Source organism: Lemur catta, chromosome 6, assembly GCF_020740605.2.
Source record: "Lemur catta isolate mLemCat1 chromosome 6, mLemCat1.pri, whole genome shotgun sequence".
Lineage (NCBI taxonomy): Eukaryota > Metazoa > Chordata > Mammalia > Primates > Lemuridae > Lemur > Lemur catta.
This window is the reverse complement of record NC_059133.1, coordinates 55,226,195-55,240,114: the sequence shown is the minus strand read 5'-3', so window position 1 is coordinate 55,240,114 and position 13,920 is coordinate 55,226,195. Positions and strand designations below refer to the sequence as shown.

At 48.3% G+C, this 13,920-nt stretch overlaps 1 protein-coding gene across 3 annotated transcripts; it reads left to right on the top strand.

The window, feature by feature from the left end:
* The first annotated feature begins 5,956 nt into the window (after nt 1-5,956).
* Nucleotides 5,957-12,842, top strand: AMHR2 (anti-Mullerian hormone receptor type 2). 3 transcript variants are annotated; one of them, XM_045553869.1, is made up of 11 exons: nt 5,957-6,082; nt 6,388-6,570; nt 6,806-6,997; nt 7,266-7,343; nt 7,546-7,658; nt 7,765-7,995; nt 10,025-10,139; nt 10,283-10,455; nt 10,660-10,807; nt 11,328-11,460; nt 12,352-12,842. In XM_045553869.1, exons 1-11 carry the CDS (start codon nt 6,031-6,033, stop codon nt 12,365-12,367), a joined length of 1,434 nt encoding a protein of 477 aa, XP_045409825.1. In that variant the 5' UTR covers nt 5,957-6,030; the 3' UTR covers nt 12,368-12,842. The 3 variants fall into 3 exon arrangements, with proteins under 3 accessions (XP_045409825.1, XP_045409823.1, XP_045409826.1); XM_045553867.1 differs by having other exon boundaries at nt 6,034-6,082; nt 11,324-11,460; nt 12,352-12,692; XM_045553870.1 differs by lacking the exons at nt 10,660-10,807; nt 11,328-11,460 and having other exon boundaries at nt 6,034-6,082; nt 12,352-12,692.
* Nucleotides 12,843-13,920: the final 1,078 nt, after the last annotated feature.

The window sequence follows — 13,920 nt, the reverse complement described above, 5'->3', positions numbered from 1 at the left end:
AGCCTAGCTCACAGCAACCTCAAACTCCTGGGCTTAAGCGATCCTTTTGCCTCAGCCTCCCGAGTTGCTGGGACTACAGGCATGTGCCACCATGCCTGGCTAATTTTTTCTATATACATTTTTAGTTGTCCAAATAATTTCTATATTTAGTAGAGACGGGGGGGTCTCGCTCTTGCTGAGGCTGGTCTTGAACTCCTGACCTTGAGCAATCCTCCCGCCTTGGCCTCCCAGAGTGCTAGGATTACAGGTGTGAGCCACCGTGCCCGGCCCCAATTTTCTATCAGACTATGATTTTACTTCCTTTCCTACATAAGAAATCTTTGGTCAGTTTATGCTATTTTTACCAGCATTCTCAATTACTTAGCTCACTTAACTATCTGTGTCTGCTTTGTCAATCACTCAGCCATGGGTAATCTCAGCTGTTGTGTTTCCTTATTTACCCATTAGCAATATAACATTTTAACATTTGACTTTATGGGGTTTTTTGTTCTGGGGTGTGTTTTTGTTTTTGCAACCTCAAATGACTCCTTAATAATTGTGTCACATATTCATTTAATAAACACTCATTGAGCCTTTACTATGTACTGGGTACATAATAGGTTGAGGATAAAAAATAAAATAAGCCAGGTGAGGTGGCTCATGCCTATAATCCTAGCACTTTGGGAGGCCAGGGCAGGAGGATTGCTTGATGCCAGGAGTTCCAGACCAGCCTGAGCAAGATTGAGACCCCCGTCTCTACAAAAAAATGGAAAGATTAGCCAGACACAGTGGTGGTGCATGCCTGTAGTCCCAGCTATTTGGGAGGCTGAGTCAGGAGGATGGCTTGAGCCCAGGAGTTTGAGGTTGCAGTGAGCTATGATGATGCCACTGCAATCTAATCAGGGTGACAGAATGAGACCTTGTCTCAAAAAAAAAGAGAAAAAAAGGTAAGACAAGACAAACGCTGCCACCAAGGACTTTATAGTTTGACAAGTAAAACAGATATCATTAATTGCTAGTTTCCCAATCCCGACCTTATCCTGAGCAGATAATTCCCCCCCCCCCTTTTTTTTGGTCTTGTTTGGAGACAGAGTCTCTCTTGTGTTGCCCTGGCTACAGTGCGGTGGTGTCATCACAGTTCACTGCAACCTCAAATTCCTGGGTTCAAGCGATCCTCCTGCCTCAGCCTCCTAAGTAGCTGGGACTACAGGTGTGTGCTGCCATGTCTGGCTAATTTTTTCTATTTTTTAGTAGAAATGGGGTCTCCCATCTTGCTCAGGCTGGTCTTGAACTCCTGAGCTCAAGTGATCCTCCTGCCTCAGCATCGCAGAGTGCTAGGATTACAGGTGTGAGCCACTGTGCCCAGCCATAAATGTGCTTGGTTCATGAGAGAATGGAAGCATGAATTTTCTCAAAATTCCTTCTCTCTATACAAACATCTATTTTTCACCAATTTACCCGCCTTCTTTCTTTCTGGGAGAGAAACATTTTTTCTTTGCAAGCCCAATCCTGCTACTTGTGCTCTCAAACTGTTTCTTTGACTTCTTTTTGTTCTTTATTTTGATGATATTTTCTCTTTTCATCTTCAGTCTCTCTTGGTTTCCTTCTTTTGTCAGCCTCTAAGTATGTTTAAGTTGCTCCCCCTTCCCCCATTTTGAAAAACCTCTGCTTCCTCTTCAAGCTACTGATCTAGTTTTTTCCATTTCCAAAGTTAGTGAAAGCAATTTAACACTCATTTTTCTCTTCCTTTATTCACCTCTTAGTCTACTTTTTCTGCACCCATCATTTACCAGAATTTTTCTCATTGATATCAGCCACCTGGTTGCCAACTCCGATGATCTTTCAGTCATTAACCTCTTTGTCAGAGTTTGACACTGCTATTCTCCTGGTTCTTCAAACCTTCCTATTCTTTTTAGTCTCCATCATCACTTCTTTCTCTGTCCCTCAAATGCTTTGTTTTGTTTTAATTTGTAAAGAATAGAAGTTTATTGGCTCACAGTTCTGGAAGCTGAGAAGTCCAAGACCAAAGGGCAAGCGAGCACATGAGACAGAGCCTGTCCCTTAAATGTTGATGTTCCCTGTCTTGCTTCCTTTCCTTACTCTATCTTTGTCCCCCTTAAATAAGTCCCATTCACTTTATAACTATTACATACATGTTGGTGACTCCCAAATCTTCAGCCTTAACTTTTCTCTCTACCTGAAAGCCTGTTTGCTGGACATTTTCATCTGGATGAGCTACAGATGAACTCAACATGTTAGAAGGGGAAATAATCCTTTGTGTTCCATGTCTCCCTTAGTAAGATTACCTACCTCTTAACCACTTACACTTGAAACCTCAGAATCTTCTTTTGGATCTCCCCTTCACCTACCAACATTCATTTGATTACCAATTCTGTCAAAATTACCTGTACAGTATATATCAAATTTTCCCTTTTTTATTTATTTATTTATTTATTTATTTATTTATTTAGAGACAGAGTGTCGCTTTGTTGCCCTGGCTAGAGTGAGTGCCGTGGTGTCAGCCTAGCTCACAGCAACCTCAAACTCCTGGGCTTAAGCGATCCTACTGCCTCAGCCTCCCGAGTAGCTGGGACTACAGGCATGCACCACCATGCCCGGCTAATTTTTTCTATATATATTTTAGTTGTCCAGATAATTTTTATTTCTATTTTTAGTAGAGATGGGGTCTCGCTCAGGCTGGTCTTGAACTCCTGACCTCCAGCAATCCACCCGCCTCGGCCTCCCAGAGGGCTAGGATTACAGGCGTGAGCCACCGCCACCGTGCCCGGCCCCCTTTTTTATTTTTGTTTCCACTGTCCCAGTACTAACTTTGGTTACTGCTTAGGTCTTGTAACTCATCTCCCTGAACCTCAGTCACCCATCTTCCACATTGCCACCAGGCCCCTTCCTAAAATTGCTTTTAGGAAAAGTCTAAACTCTTGATACAGAATCAAAAACCTTCACAATCTGGTCCCAGTCTATCTCTAGGGTGATTTTCTGCCTCATACCTCATAGTGCTTTCTTTCTCACTTCCTCCACCCCCAATACACAAACTATGTTTACATCTCTGTGCCTTTACTTTTGCTATTCAATCCCTTTGCTTAGAACAGCTACCCTCCTCTTGTTATCATTGTGATTACATTTGAGATGATTTAAATATCCTCTTCTCTGTGAAACACTCTAGGCACGTTTCTTCCCTTGTCTTCTGTACCCTGGGCAGAATTAGCTTACTTGATCTTTATGCTTGTATAGGTCCTTGCTCATACCCCTAGTATGAAACATAATTTTCTCTATGCTTGTTGATATATCTGCCTGCCTTTCTAGACTATGAATTCCTGAAGAGCAATAATCACACTTCTATCTTTGTAGGCCTAGCACCTAATGAAATACCTTTTTTAGATTGGGACCTAATAGATATCTGGTGAATTGAAACAATTCACTTTAGCTGTGTAGTCAGTGGGATCAAAAGTAAATTATTGGGCCACCACTGATGTGAATTAGGAGGCTCTAATGAAGATCTCTGTGTATGTGGAATCCAGGAAGCCTTTACTCCTATGCTGTGGTCCTTTTTCAGGACCTTCCTAATCCCTCAGCTCTCAGGTTCTTACCTGTTTTATCACCATCTCAACTTTAAAACCTAACTGCCCAGAGCAGGTATAGTTCCCATAAACCTGGCTGGAATGTTTCTATCTTTGAAAGGAGTAGTTATCCGAGGCTTTATGTGAGGTGACCGCCTTTCTGCATGATCCTTACCCCGCTTCCATTCTGGAGGATGTAGTCTCTTGAGACACTCCAGACACAAGAAGCTATTTGATCTTTAACCCTCCTCCCCACCCCCTACCATCACCCCAGACTTATAGGATCTGAGAGCTAGTAAAGGAAGATGGATGAAACTAAGTACAACATTCCACCTCCCTGGCAGGACCCTGCAGACTCCTAGAAGGGCCCAAGGAAGGATGGACAGCTGTCTCTAGCCCTGGTCATCCCTCCAGGTGCTGTTTGACAACTATTGGAGCATTTACTATCTCCTCCTTTCACGCAGGCTCCCCAGAAGAAAGGCCCCAGAATCAGTCAGTACTCAGACTATCATCCCTGGTCTAAGCCAGATCATTCCGAATGAGAAGGGGTTTCCAGGCAGCCACTAGGGGGACAGAAAGCTAGGAAAACAGGGAACAAGTGCCCTCTGACTCTCATTCTCATCAAAGCCAGCTGCTCACAGGTGTGGAAATGATTACCTATTACTGTTGTTTCTTACTCTAGGAAAAAGTCTGGTGGACTTGGACTCCTGTCTCTATTGTAGCACAAGCCATAAACCTCTTCCATCTCCATGCTGAAATTCCCTCTGTACACCCTGTGCCCTACCTTCATATTTTATAGTCCCTGCAGCTTAGTACATATAGGTGTTCTTTGTACAATATATTAGTCATCAAAGGAGGTGCTCTCTGTCCCCTCACCACAGCCAGGAGCTTCTCCTATGTGTGCTGACCTCTGGTGGTGATAGTTTGAACTGTACCCCGTCTCTAACAGTTGTGGCAGGTTGGCAGGTAATGGTGCATATATTCTCAACAATCCAAATTCAAATATTCAAATATTGTATTAAATAGAAACATTTTCTTCATTGCTAAATTTTGCATTTGTTTTCAGGCAGCATGGTATAATACAAAGAACAGAGCAGGGGTGTTGCAGTCAGAATTGCCTAGATTCAAATCCCAGCTCTGCTATTTTCTAGCAGAGTGACGTTGAACAACTTACCTAAGCTCAATTTTCTTACCTATCAAGTGGAGATAACAATAAATATCTCAGTGGGAGAATTACAGGAAATTATTGTAAAATGCATAACCCTAGCTGTGCCCCAGGACATAGTAGGTGCTTGATGTTAGGGCGGCTTTGAATCTCCCAGGTTTTTAATAACAGCTAAAGATCAATCTTGAGCTCTCCCCACTCTCGGGTTGTTTCTCTCCAAGCTAGCAAATGTGTGAATAAATGTGATTTTTTTTTTTTTTTTTTTTTTTTGAGACAGAGTCTTACTCTGTTGCCAGGGCTAGAGTGCTGTGGTGTCAGCCCAGCTCACAGCAACCTCAAACTCCTGGGCTCAAGCGATCCTCCCACCTTAGCCTCCCAGAGTGCTAGGTGATTTTTTTTTTTTCAATTGTGGCAAAATACACATAGCAAAATTTGCCATTGTAACCATTATCAATATGATGGGTTTTTTTGAGACAGAGTCTTGCTTTGTCGCCTGGGCTAGAGTGCCGTGGTGTCAGCCTAGCTCACAGCAACCTCAAACTCCTGGGCTCAAGCGATCCTCCTGCCTCAGCCTCCCCAGTTGCTGGGACTACAGGTGTGTGCCACCACACCTGGCTAGTTTTTTCTATTTTCAGTAGAGATGGGGTCTCACTCTTGCTCAGGCTGGTCTCAAACTCCTGAGCTCAAATGATCCTCCCGCCTCAGCCTCCCAGAGTGCTAGGATTACAGGCGTGAGCCACCACGCCCAGCCTATGATTTTTTTTTAACTGAAATTTTACATACTTTCTGATTCTTGAATTTGGAAAACAAAGTCAACTCTAGTATAGGCTGTGAAAACTCCCTCTGGGCACAGAGCTGCAGATCTGAGCCCTGACTATATGGATTAGAAGAGATCTTGGGCAAAGCTGAATGGCTGTAAGCATTTGGTTTCCAGCCTAACAAGGGCTGACAGAGTCCAGCACCTTCTTCCAAGGCCAGCAAAGGGAAGAGATTTGAAGTTAGGCATCACTGGGTTCTCAGCTGGGCCTCCAAGTCCCCCTCCTCCCACTACACAGGGAAAAGAGGAGGTGGCTGAAGAGAGGAGGATATGAGATTGGTTCTCCGCTCCTCCCTTTCTTTCCCTGCTTTCCCCACACGTCCCTCTCCCCCACAGCAGCCTTCTCCCCCACAGAGACTGGGATAGGATGAGGGGGGCGGAGTTGGGGACTGAGGGATCGGAAGCCCACGATGCCCTGTATTTGAAGAAAGCGCTGGCCAGGGACAGCTGTGCTGGCTCTTGCTCTTCTCCTCCTGCTGCCATCCTTCAGCATGATGCTGGGGTCTCTGGGGCTTTGGGCATTACTTCCCACAGCTGTGCAAGGTAAGTATCTACAGGGAGGGGCAGGGTCTTTCCACCCACCCAGTGAGGGAAAGGGGCACTTGAAGCAACAGTCACCCCTTTGGCAGAGTGGTGAGTGAGCTGGGTGGGTGTGGGTGAAGGGTAGAGCCATGTGTCCCCAAGGTGGGGGTCAGGTTCCAGGCCTCTGGTGACCCTGTTTCCTCCTGTAGCTTTACCATACTGACACTGGGAAATGAAACATGTTTTGTCTACTCTTTTGGCCACTGTTTTTGCTTCTGCATTCACTCCCATTTTGAATCCTCCCCTTTCCCTATCCTGGGCCTCAGCACCTCCAAACAGGCGGACCTGTGTGTTCTTTGAGGCCCCCGCAGTGCGGGGAAGCACAAAGACGCTGGGAGAACTGCTAGATGCAGGACCAGGGCCCCCCAGGGTTATCCGCTGCCTCTACAGCCACTGCTGCTTTGGGATCTGGAACCTGACCCAAGACCAGGCACAGGTGGAGATGCAAGGTGAATGGCAACATGTATGGCAGGTGATAGCTAGGGTGGGAGACATGCACATGCTGGGGTGTGGGTGGCAGCCAAGGGGGAAGGGGAGAAATGGAATGTGTGGAGGGAAAGAAACGCCCATGGGAGATGGAAATGATGCCCCTGATAGAGAAGGAATTTATCTTTGTTCCCAGACCCCACTGTACTCTCTCCCCAACTCCCCGTCTCTCCTCTTCCCCTAATCCCACCCCATCAGGATGCCGAGACAGTGATGAGCCAGGCTGTGAGTCCCTCCACTGTGACCCAATACCCCGAGCCCACCCCAGCCCCGGCTCCACTCTCTTCATCTGCTCCTGTGGCACTGACTTCTGCAATGCCAATTACAGCCACCTGCCTCCTCCAGGGAGCCCCGGGACTCCTGGCTCCCAGGGTCCCCAGGCCTCCCCAGGTAGCCACCCCGGGGGTGCTGAGCCCAGTGGGGGTGGGGCCCAGGTTAGGAGGAGAGGTAGAACCAGGGCCAGTTCTCACCCTACCCCCACCCCAAGCTTCCCTCCTCCTGGCCTTGGGAAGTTAGTTGCCCTGGTGACCGGGAGATAAGGGGGCTTGTGACCAGGGTGGGGGTGGGTTAAGAAGCAAGTTCTCTGAGGAGGAGAAGAGCAGCAGAGAGCGGGTTTGGGGCAGGGCTCACCAGCCTGAGTTCTTGCCTTGATGTCCAGGTGAGTCCATCTGGATGGCACTGGTGCTGCTGGGGCTGTTCCTCCTCCTGCTGTTGTTGCTAGGCAGCATCATCTTGGGTACTAATCTGCCCCATCCCTCCCTTGTGACCCCAAGACACTGCCCAAAGCTCTGATCCCTCTCCAGGCACCCCTGATTCCATGGTCCTAGGATCTCTATTACCTGACTCCCATTACCTCTCACAAAGCTCCCTTCTCACAAAGTCCCCTTCCTTGTCCCCATGCGTGTACATCTTGACCCTAAGGCTCTTCTCTGTCCCAGCTCTGCTACAGCGAAAGGCCTGCAGAGTGCAAGGTGGGGCAGAGCCAGAGCCAGACACAGGCAGGGACTGGACTGAGGAGCTGCCGGAGCTACCCGAGCTGTGCTTCTCTCAGGTGCCCGAGGGAGGGAGAGAAGGGCTCCTCTGGGCGCTCCTGGAGGTGGTGCTGGGGTATCTCGTGTATCTCAGAAGCCTGCACCCAGCACAGTGTCCCCCACCAGGTAATCCGGGAAGGAGGTCACACAGTGGTGTGGGCCGGGCGGCTGCGAGGTGAGCTGGTCGCCATCAAGGCCTTCCCCCCAAGGGCTGTGGCCCAGTTTCGAGCTGAGAGAGCACTGTATGAACTGCCAGGCCTACAGCATGACCACATTGTCCGCTTTATCACCGCCAGCCGTGGGGGCCCTAGCCCCCTGCCTTCAGGTCCCCTCCTGGTACTGGAGTTGCACCCCAAGGTGAGGACCAAGGGATGTGTGTGTGTGTACGGGGGAGGGGGCTTCTGCTTTAGATTTTCTCTTCTCTAAAGCATTAAAAATAATTTTTATTCTTTCTTTTTATCTTATAAGCAATACATGTTAATATTTTTAACACAGAAAATATAAATAAGGAAAGGAAGAAATCAAAACAATTCATATTCCCAACCTTAAAGAAATACCATTGTTAAAGAAATACCTCCAGGCATAGCCCTCCAAATTCATATGTTCATTTAACAAGTATTTATGGACTATATGTCAGGCACTGTGCTAGATGCCTTTACAGATTTTATAGACTAACGGGGAGACAGAAATGGATCAAGTAAACACAAAAATAAGTGTCCAATGTCAAGTGTGCTAAGTGCTGAAAGAGAGGGACCACAGTACTATAGGAGAGAATAATAAGATGTGACTTGAGGGGGAGTGCGATGAGCAGTAAGGAGGAAGAGGAAGAGGCAGGCAGAGGCCAGACCACACTGGGCCTTATGGGCATGCTAAAGATTTGGGACATTTTTTCATTTCTGTATCATTTCCCTTCTACTTTATGCTAGGCATTGCACTTGGCGCTTTAAACATTTTCATATTTAACCTTCACAAACATCAGGAAAGATTTTAGTATTCCAGGAAGAAAAAATAAAAATGTAAACACACTATAAGGTAGGAATTATTATCCACATGGGGCTCAGAAAAGAAAAGTCATTTGCCAGGATCTGCATGACTCTGGAGTTGGCTCCTCGTCATTGTGTCTGTTGCCTCCTGTTTACCCTCCATCAGGACTTTGTGTCTGTCCACGCAAGGAGAGGCTCCCCACAGCTCACCCCTTCGCCCCATTGTAGGTAGTTCAACCTCTTCAACTTCTTTCAGTGCCTAGTGCAGGGGCCCCTCCCTGGACTGTATCAGCACCTATAGCTCCTCCACCTCAGAAATCTTGACTTCTGGAAAGTCCCCTCTTTAACCATGTAGCTCCTGGCTCAGCTCAAAAACTACTTTTTTTGTTTGTTTAACTTTCTCTGACTTCTCAGGCAGAGTTAGTCGTTCTTGGTTTATGCCCGATGGCACCTGGTTCATTTTCCTATCATGACGTTTACTGCATTCTATGTTTATGTTATCATTTTCTCTTATCTGTCCCTGAGCCGTCTTAGTGTCTGAGCACAGTTGCTGGCACACTAAAGGTGCTTAATGATTGTTGAATGAGGCACCGTGTTACCCCTTTCCCTACAATTCCACTTGCTCCCCACCTGCTGCTTTGCTATCTACTGGCTCTACCCGTCAATATCTACGCAGGCCTGACACCTCAGGCAAGGTGGTGCATGAGAGATGCCCCTGGCTAGCTTGCCCTGCCTCCTCTTTCTGTCTTTGCCCCACATCTTCAGAGTCAGGATAAGGTAGTGGTCAATAGTAAGTGACCCTTGAGTCAGACTGCTTGGATTCAAGCTCCAAGATTCTCTCTCACCAACTGACTTCAAGCAAGTTTACTTAGCTCTCTCTAAAGCTCCTCATCTGTAAAATGGGAGTGATAGGAGTATCACTATACCTATAACCCTTCCTAGGGTTGTCAGGAAGATGACAGGGGGCCACATGCACAGGTCCTGGACCACAGTAAATGCTCTCAGTACATTTGACCTAGAGTTACTGTTTTTCATGTCAATCTGACTGATGCACATTTTCACTCTTCTATGGCCTGTTCTTTTTTTTTTTTTTTTTCCTGAGACAGAGTCTCGGCTCTGTTGCCCTGGGTAGAGTGCAATGGTGTCATTGTTGCTCACTGCAATCTCAAACTCCTGAACTCGAGTGATCCTCCTGCCTCAGCCTCCCAGAGTGCCAGAGTGCTAGGATTACAAGCATGAGCCACCACACCCAGCCCCCTGCCTGTTGTCTTGTCCTGGATCTGTCAGTGTGTCTGTCTGCTGGGGAGATGCAAGGAGAAGCCTGTAAATTGATCTCTGCTCCCTGAGATGGATCAGCCACCTTCAGCTTTGTGTGCCACCCTCTTCTCTCTGCTTTTCCCCAGGGCTCCCTGTGCCACTACTTGACCCAGCACACAAATGACTGGGGGAGTTCCCTACGGATGGCACTGTCGCTGGCCCAGGGCCTGGCATTTCTCCATGAGGAGCGCTGGCAGGATGGTGGGTGAGATGGGTGCAGGAAACCAGGGGAGTCAGCAGCCATGCTGCTATTTTCTGATTGTCCCTTAGCTTAGATGGGAAGGATTGGGTCAAAAGAGAGGGGAAGAAGATCCATATCCCTCCAACCTTGGATTCTCCCACAGGCCAATATAAACCAGGTATTGCCCACCGAGATCTGAGCAGCCAGAATGTGCTCATTCGGGAAGATGGGTCATGTGCCATTGGAGACCTGGGTCTTGCCTTGGTGCTCCCTGGCCTGACCCAGCCCTCTGCCTGGGCCCCTAGTCAACCACAAAGCCCAGCTGCCATTATGGAGGTAAGTACTCTGGATGAGGGTGAAGCCCAGGATGATGGTGGTGCTGCTGATGGAGATGTAACCATTGCTGTGGCAACAGTACAGAAGTACCTACAGCATATGGGATATTGCTGAGTCTATTGGTGGGGGGATGTTGCATGGATTAGTGCTGCAATGAGGGTTGCCAGAGAGATGATTCTTGGCCCCTCACACTTTGATCTTCAGGCTGGCACTCAGAGGTACATGGCACCAGAGCTCTTGGACAAGACTCTGGACCTACAGGACTGGGGCACGGCCCTCCGGCGAGCTGATATTTACTCCCTGGCTCTGCTCCTATGGGAGATCCTGAGCCGCTGCCCAGATTTGAGATCTGGTAAGGACAGATGGAATAGTGCCCTCCCCTCGTTCCCTACCCACCCATTCTAGGCTCACCCACCACCTGACCTGGTCCCCAGAAAGCTTTGATCTTGGGCCGGGCGCGGTGGCTCACGCCTGTAATCCAAGCACTCTGGGAGGCCGAGGCGGGTGGATCATTTGAGCTCAGGAGTTCGAGACCAGCCTGAGCAAGAGCAAGACCCCCATCTCTACTAAAAATAGAAAGAAATTATATGGACAACTAAAAATATATATAGAAAAAATTAGCCGGGCGTGACAGCGCATGCCTGTAGTCCCAGCTACTTGGGAGGCTGAGGCAGGAGGATTGCTTGAGCCCGGGAGTTTGAGGTTGCTGTGAGCTAGGTGGATGCCAGGGCACTATAGCCCGGGCAAGAGTGAGACTCTGTGTCAAAAAAAAAAAAAAAAGAAAGCTCTGATCTTTTCCCCCTTGGCCTCGGTACAAGGGAAGCACCCCCAGGGCTAACTGACACATATCCCCTATACATTTCCCCAGACAGCAGACCACCACCCTTCCAACTGGCCTACGAGGCAGAACTGGGCAGTACTCCTACCACCTGTGAGCTATGGGCCTTGGCAGTGGCCGAGAGGAGGCGTCCCTACATCCCATCCACCTGGTGCTGCTTTGTCACAGTAAGAGGCCCAGGCTGGGGATGAGTACCTAGAGAGTGTGGGCTAGGCATGGGCTTCAAGGACTTCCTTGCCAGGGTCAGTCCATCTACTTCTATCTCCTCTCATTCTTCCACCACTCCTTGGTTCATGTTTAGCTGGAAGTGGGCAAACTTTCTCTGGCCCTCAGTCCATCCTTTTCCACACTAGGTCTCACACAGCCCATTCCATCCACCTGAGACACACACCTTCCTCCTGCTCAGCCTTGCCCTGTCTGTCTCTATCCTTTTCATCATCACTTAGTCCTATTCCTCAGTCCTCTTCTCCAGGAAGCCCTCCCTGGCTTTGCTCCTGCCCTGAGCTTTTCCCTCAAGATTATGCCTCTCCTGGTACAGTGGAGCCCAAAATTCAATCCAATAACTCCTTGTTCTGTCTTACACATCCATGTTTCTTCTGTGACCCAATAAAAGCCAGTACTAGGTATAAAAGCTTAAAGCAGTAGCCTCACAGTGAAGGTTCAGGGGTCTGCTCAGATAATTTCCTAACATAATTTCTCCTGCTTTTCTCCTGCTACCTGGTCTGAAATTTCCACTGTGTCTGTTGGGTTAGATAACAGAAACCAGGTGTTGTTTACTGAAGACCCTAGTTGCCTGAGAGGAAGGAGAGTAATTTCCCATCAGCATGTTAAGCTGTCAGAGGAAAAGGTGGACTGTATGGAAGGTACCCAGAGAGCCTGTCTCATAGAGAACAAGACTCAGGGCTGGATTTCAGTGAGGGGAAAAGGAGAAAGGCTCCAGGAAGGATCAGAAGTAGAGTGCTGAAAACAGGAGAGCGGTGGACATTGAAGATGCCTTTTAACCCTGGGGGCCACTCAAGATTCTGGGGTCAAACCTGCTTTCTGGCCCTTCCTCCCAGGACCCTGGTGGGCTGAGAGAACTCCTAGAGGACTGTTGGGATGCTGACCCAGAAGCGCGGTTGACAGCTGGGTGCGTACAGCAGCGCCTGGCTGCCCTGGCCCATCCTCAGGAGGCCCACTCCTTCCCAGAGGGCTGTCCACACAGCTGCCCACCCCTCTGCCCAGAAGACTGTACTTCAACTCCTACTCCTGCCATCCTCCCCTGTGGGCCTTAGTTGAGTACGTACCACTTCAGTGTTCAGCAAGGCCCTTGCTGCAGGAATCCTCAACTTGCCTGTACCCTTTTTATGTGTAAATATGCAGTTCATGTGTAATCTACGTGCATGCAATCATAAATATGGTGATCATATACCTGTCTGGTCTGCCTCACCACTGCCTTTCCCACTTGCTGAATCCTTGGATCCTTCTGTGGGCATCCAGTCCGCAGCACTTCTGACCGGTGACCAGGGACAGATGTGCACAGGAAAGAGAATAAAGTCAGCTTTCCTGACTTGTGTTCTTGGGCATTCCTCCTTTCCTGTGATCCTGGGACTCTCTTTTCTCTCTTTTCCTTCTCCTCTACCAATATTCATTCTTAAATGGTGGGATCTCACACTGGGCACTGGGGAATGAAGGGTCCGCAATGAAATCACTGCCCTGAAGGTGCTCAGAGACCTGTAACTTACATTGTTGGGGTCCTGTACCGTGTTCTGGGGTAACAGCAGAGGCTTGAGCAGGAAGGCTTCACAGGACACAGGATGCTTGAGCTGGGCCTTGACTGGGCAGGAGTTTCCCAGGAGTATTGGGAGCAGCAGCGCATTTCCGGCCCAGCGAGGTATGGTAGCACAGAGTACAAGAAGTAACTGCAGGTAATCTGGATAGCAAAGTCTAGAGTGTGTGGTGGGGAGAGGAGAGAAGACATGGAGAACTCTAGGCAATGCCTTGTGACCCCTGCTGAGAAGTTCTTCCTCCATTTCTTGTGTGTGTGTGTGTGTGTGTGTGTGTGTGTGTGTGTGTGTGTTTTACTGGTTTTTCTTTCCTACCCCAGTCCCCTTTAACTCAGGGTCAGCCCAGTTGCAGGTGCCTGGTTTACAGCCCTAGTTCAATGTCTAACTGCCCTTGGGCAAGTTATTTTCTCCCTCTAGGCCTCAGGTTTCTCTTTTGCTAAATAAGAGGATTGGAGGCATTCTGACCTAACTCTCAGAGGCATGACAGGGGACCTTTGACTTTACTACAACAGGATTGTTTCCTGCTCAGTGACCAACTGGCTCTGTGTCCTTGAGCAAGTTACTTAAGCCTGTATTATCACTGTTACCCACAGGGGCAGAAAGACAAAGGAAGGAGGGAAAAAAAAAACTTTAAATCTCACTTTTGTCATTTATAAAATATGAATAAAAACATATCTAGCCTGCTTGCAGAGTCAATTCAGGGTAAGAAAGGAGAGGTGACGGGTCTCGCCCAGAACCTGGCCTCAGTGGACACTGAAAATGGCAGCAGTCATGACTGACACTGAGATCATCTCTAGCCCTTTTCTAGCTTGGTTGTTCTAGAGTTTCAGGATGAGGCTCTGGAGAGCCTATACACTTTCA

What these genes read in the sequence shown, in the direction of transcription:
- AMHR2 (XM_045553867.1), top strand. Translation starts at nt 6,034, where the DNA reads ATGCTGGGGTCTCTGGGGCTTTGGGCATTACTTCCCACAGCTGTGCAA. An exon ending in GCTAGGCAGCATCATCTTGG is followed by an intron (nt 7,344 to 7,545) that starts GTACTAATCTGC and finishes TCTCTGTCCCAG; the next exon opens with CTCTGCTACAGCGAAAGGCC. An exon ending in CTGCCCAGATTTGAGATCTG is followed by an intron (nt 10,808 to 11,323) that starts GTAAGGACAGAT and finishes ACATTTCCCCAG; the next exon opens with ACAGCAGACCACCACCCTTC.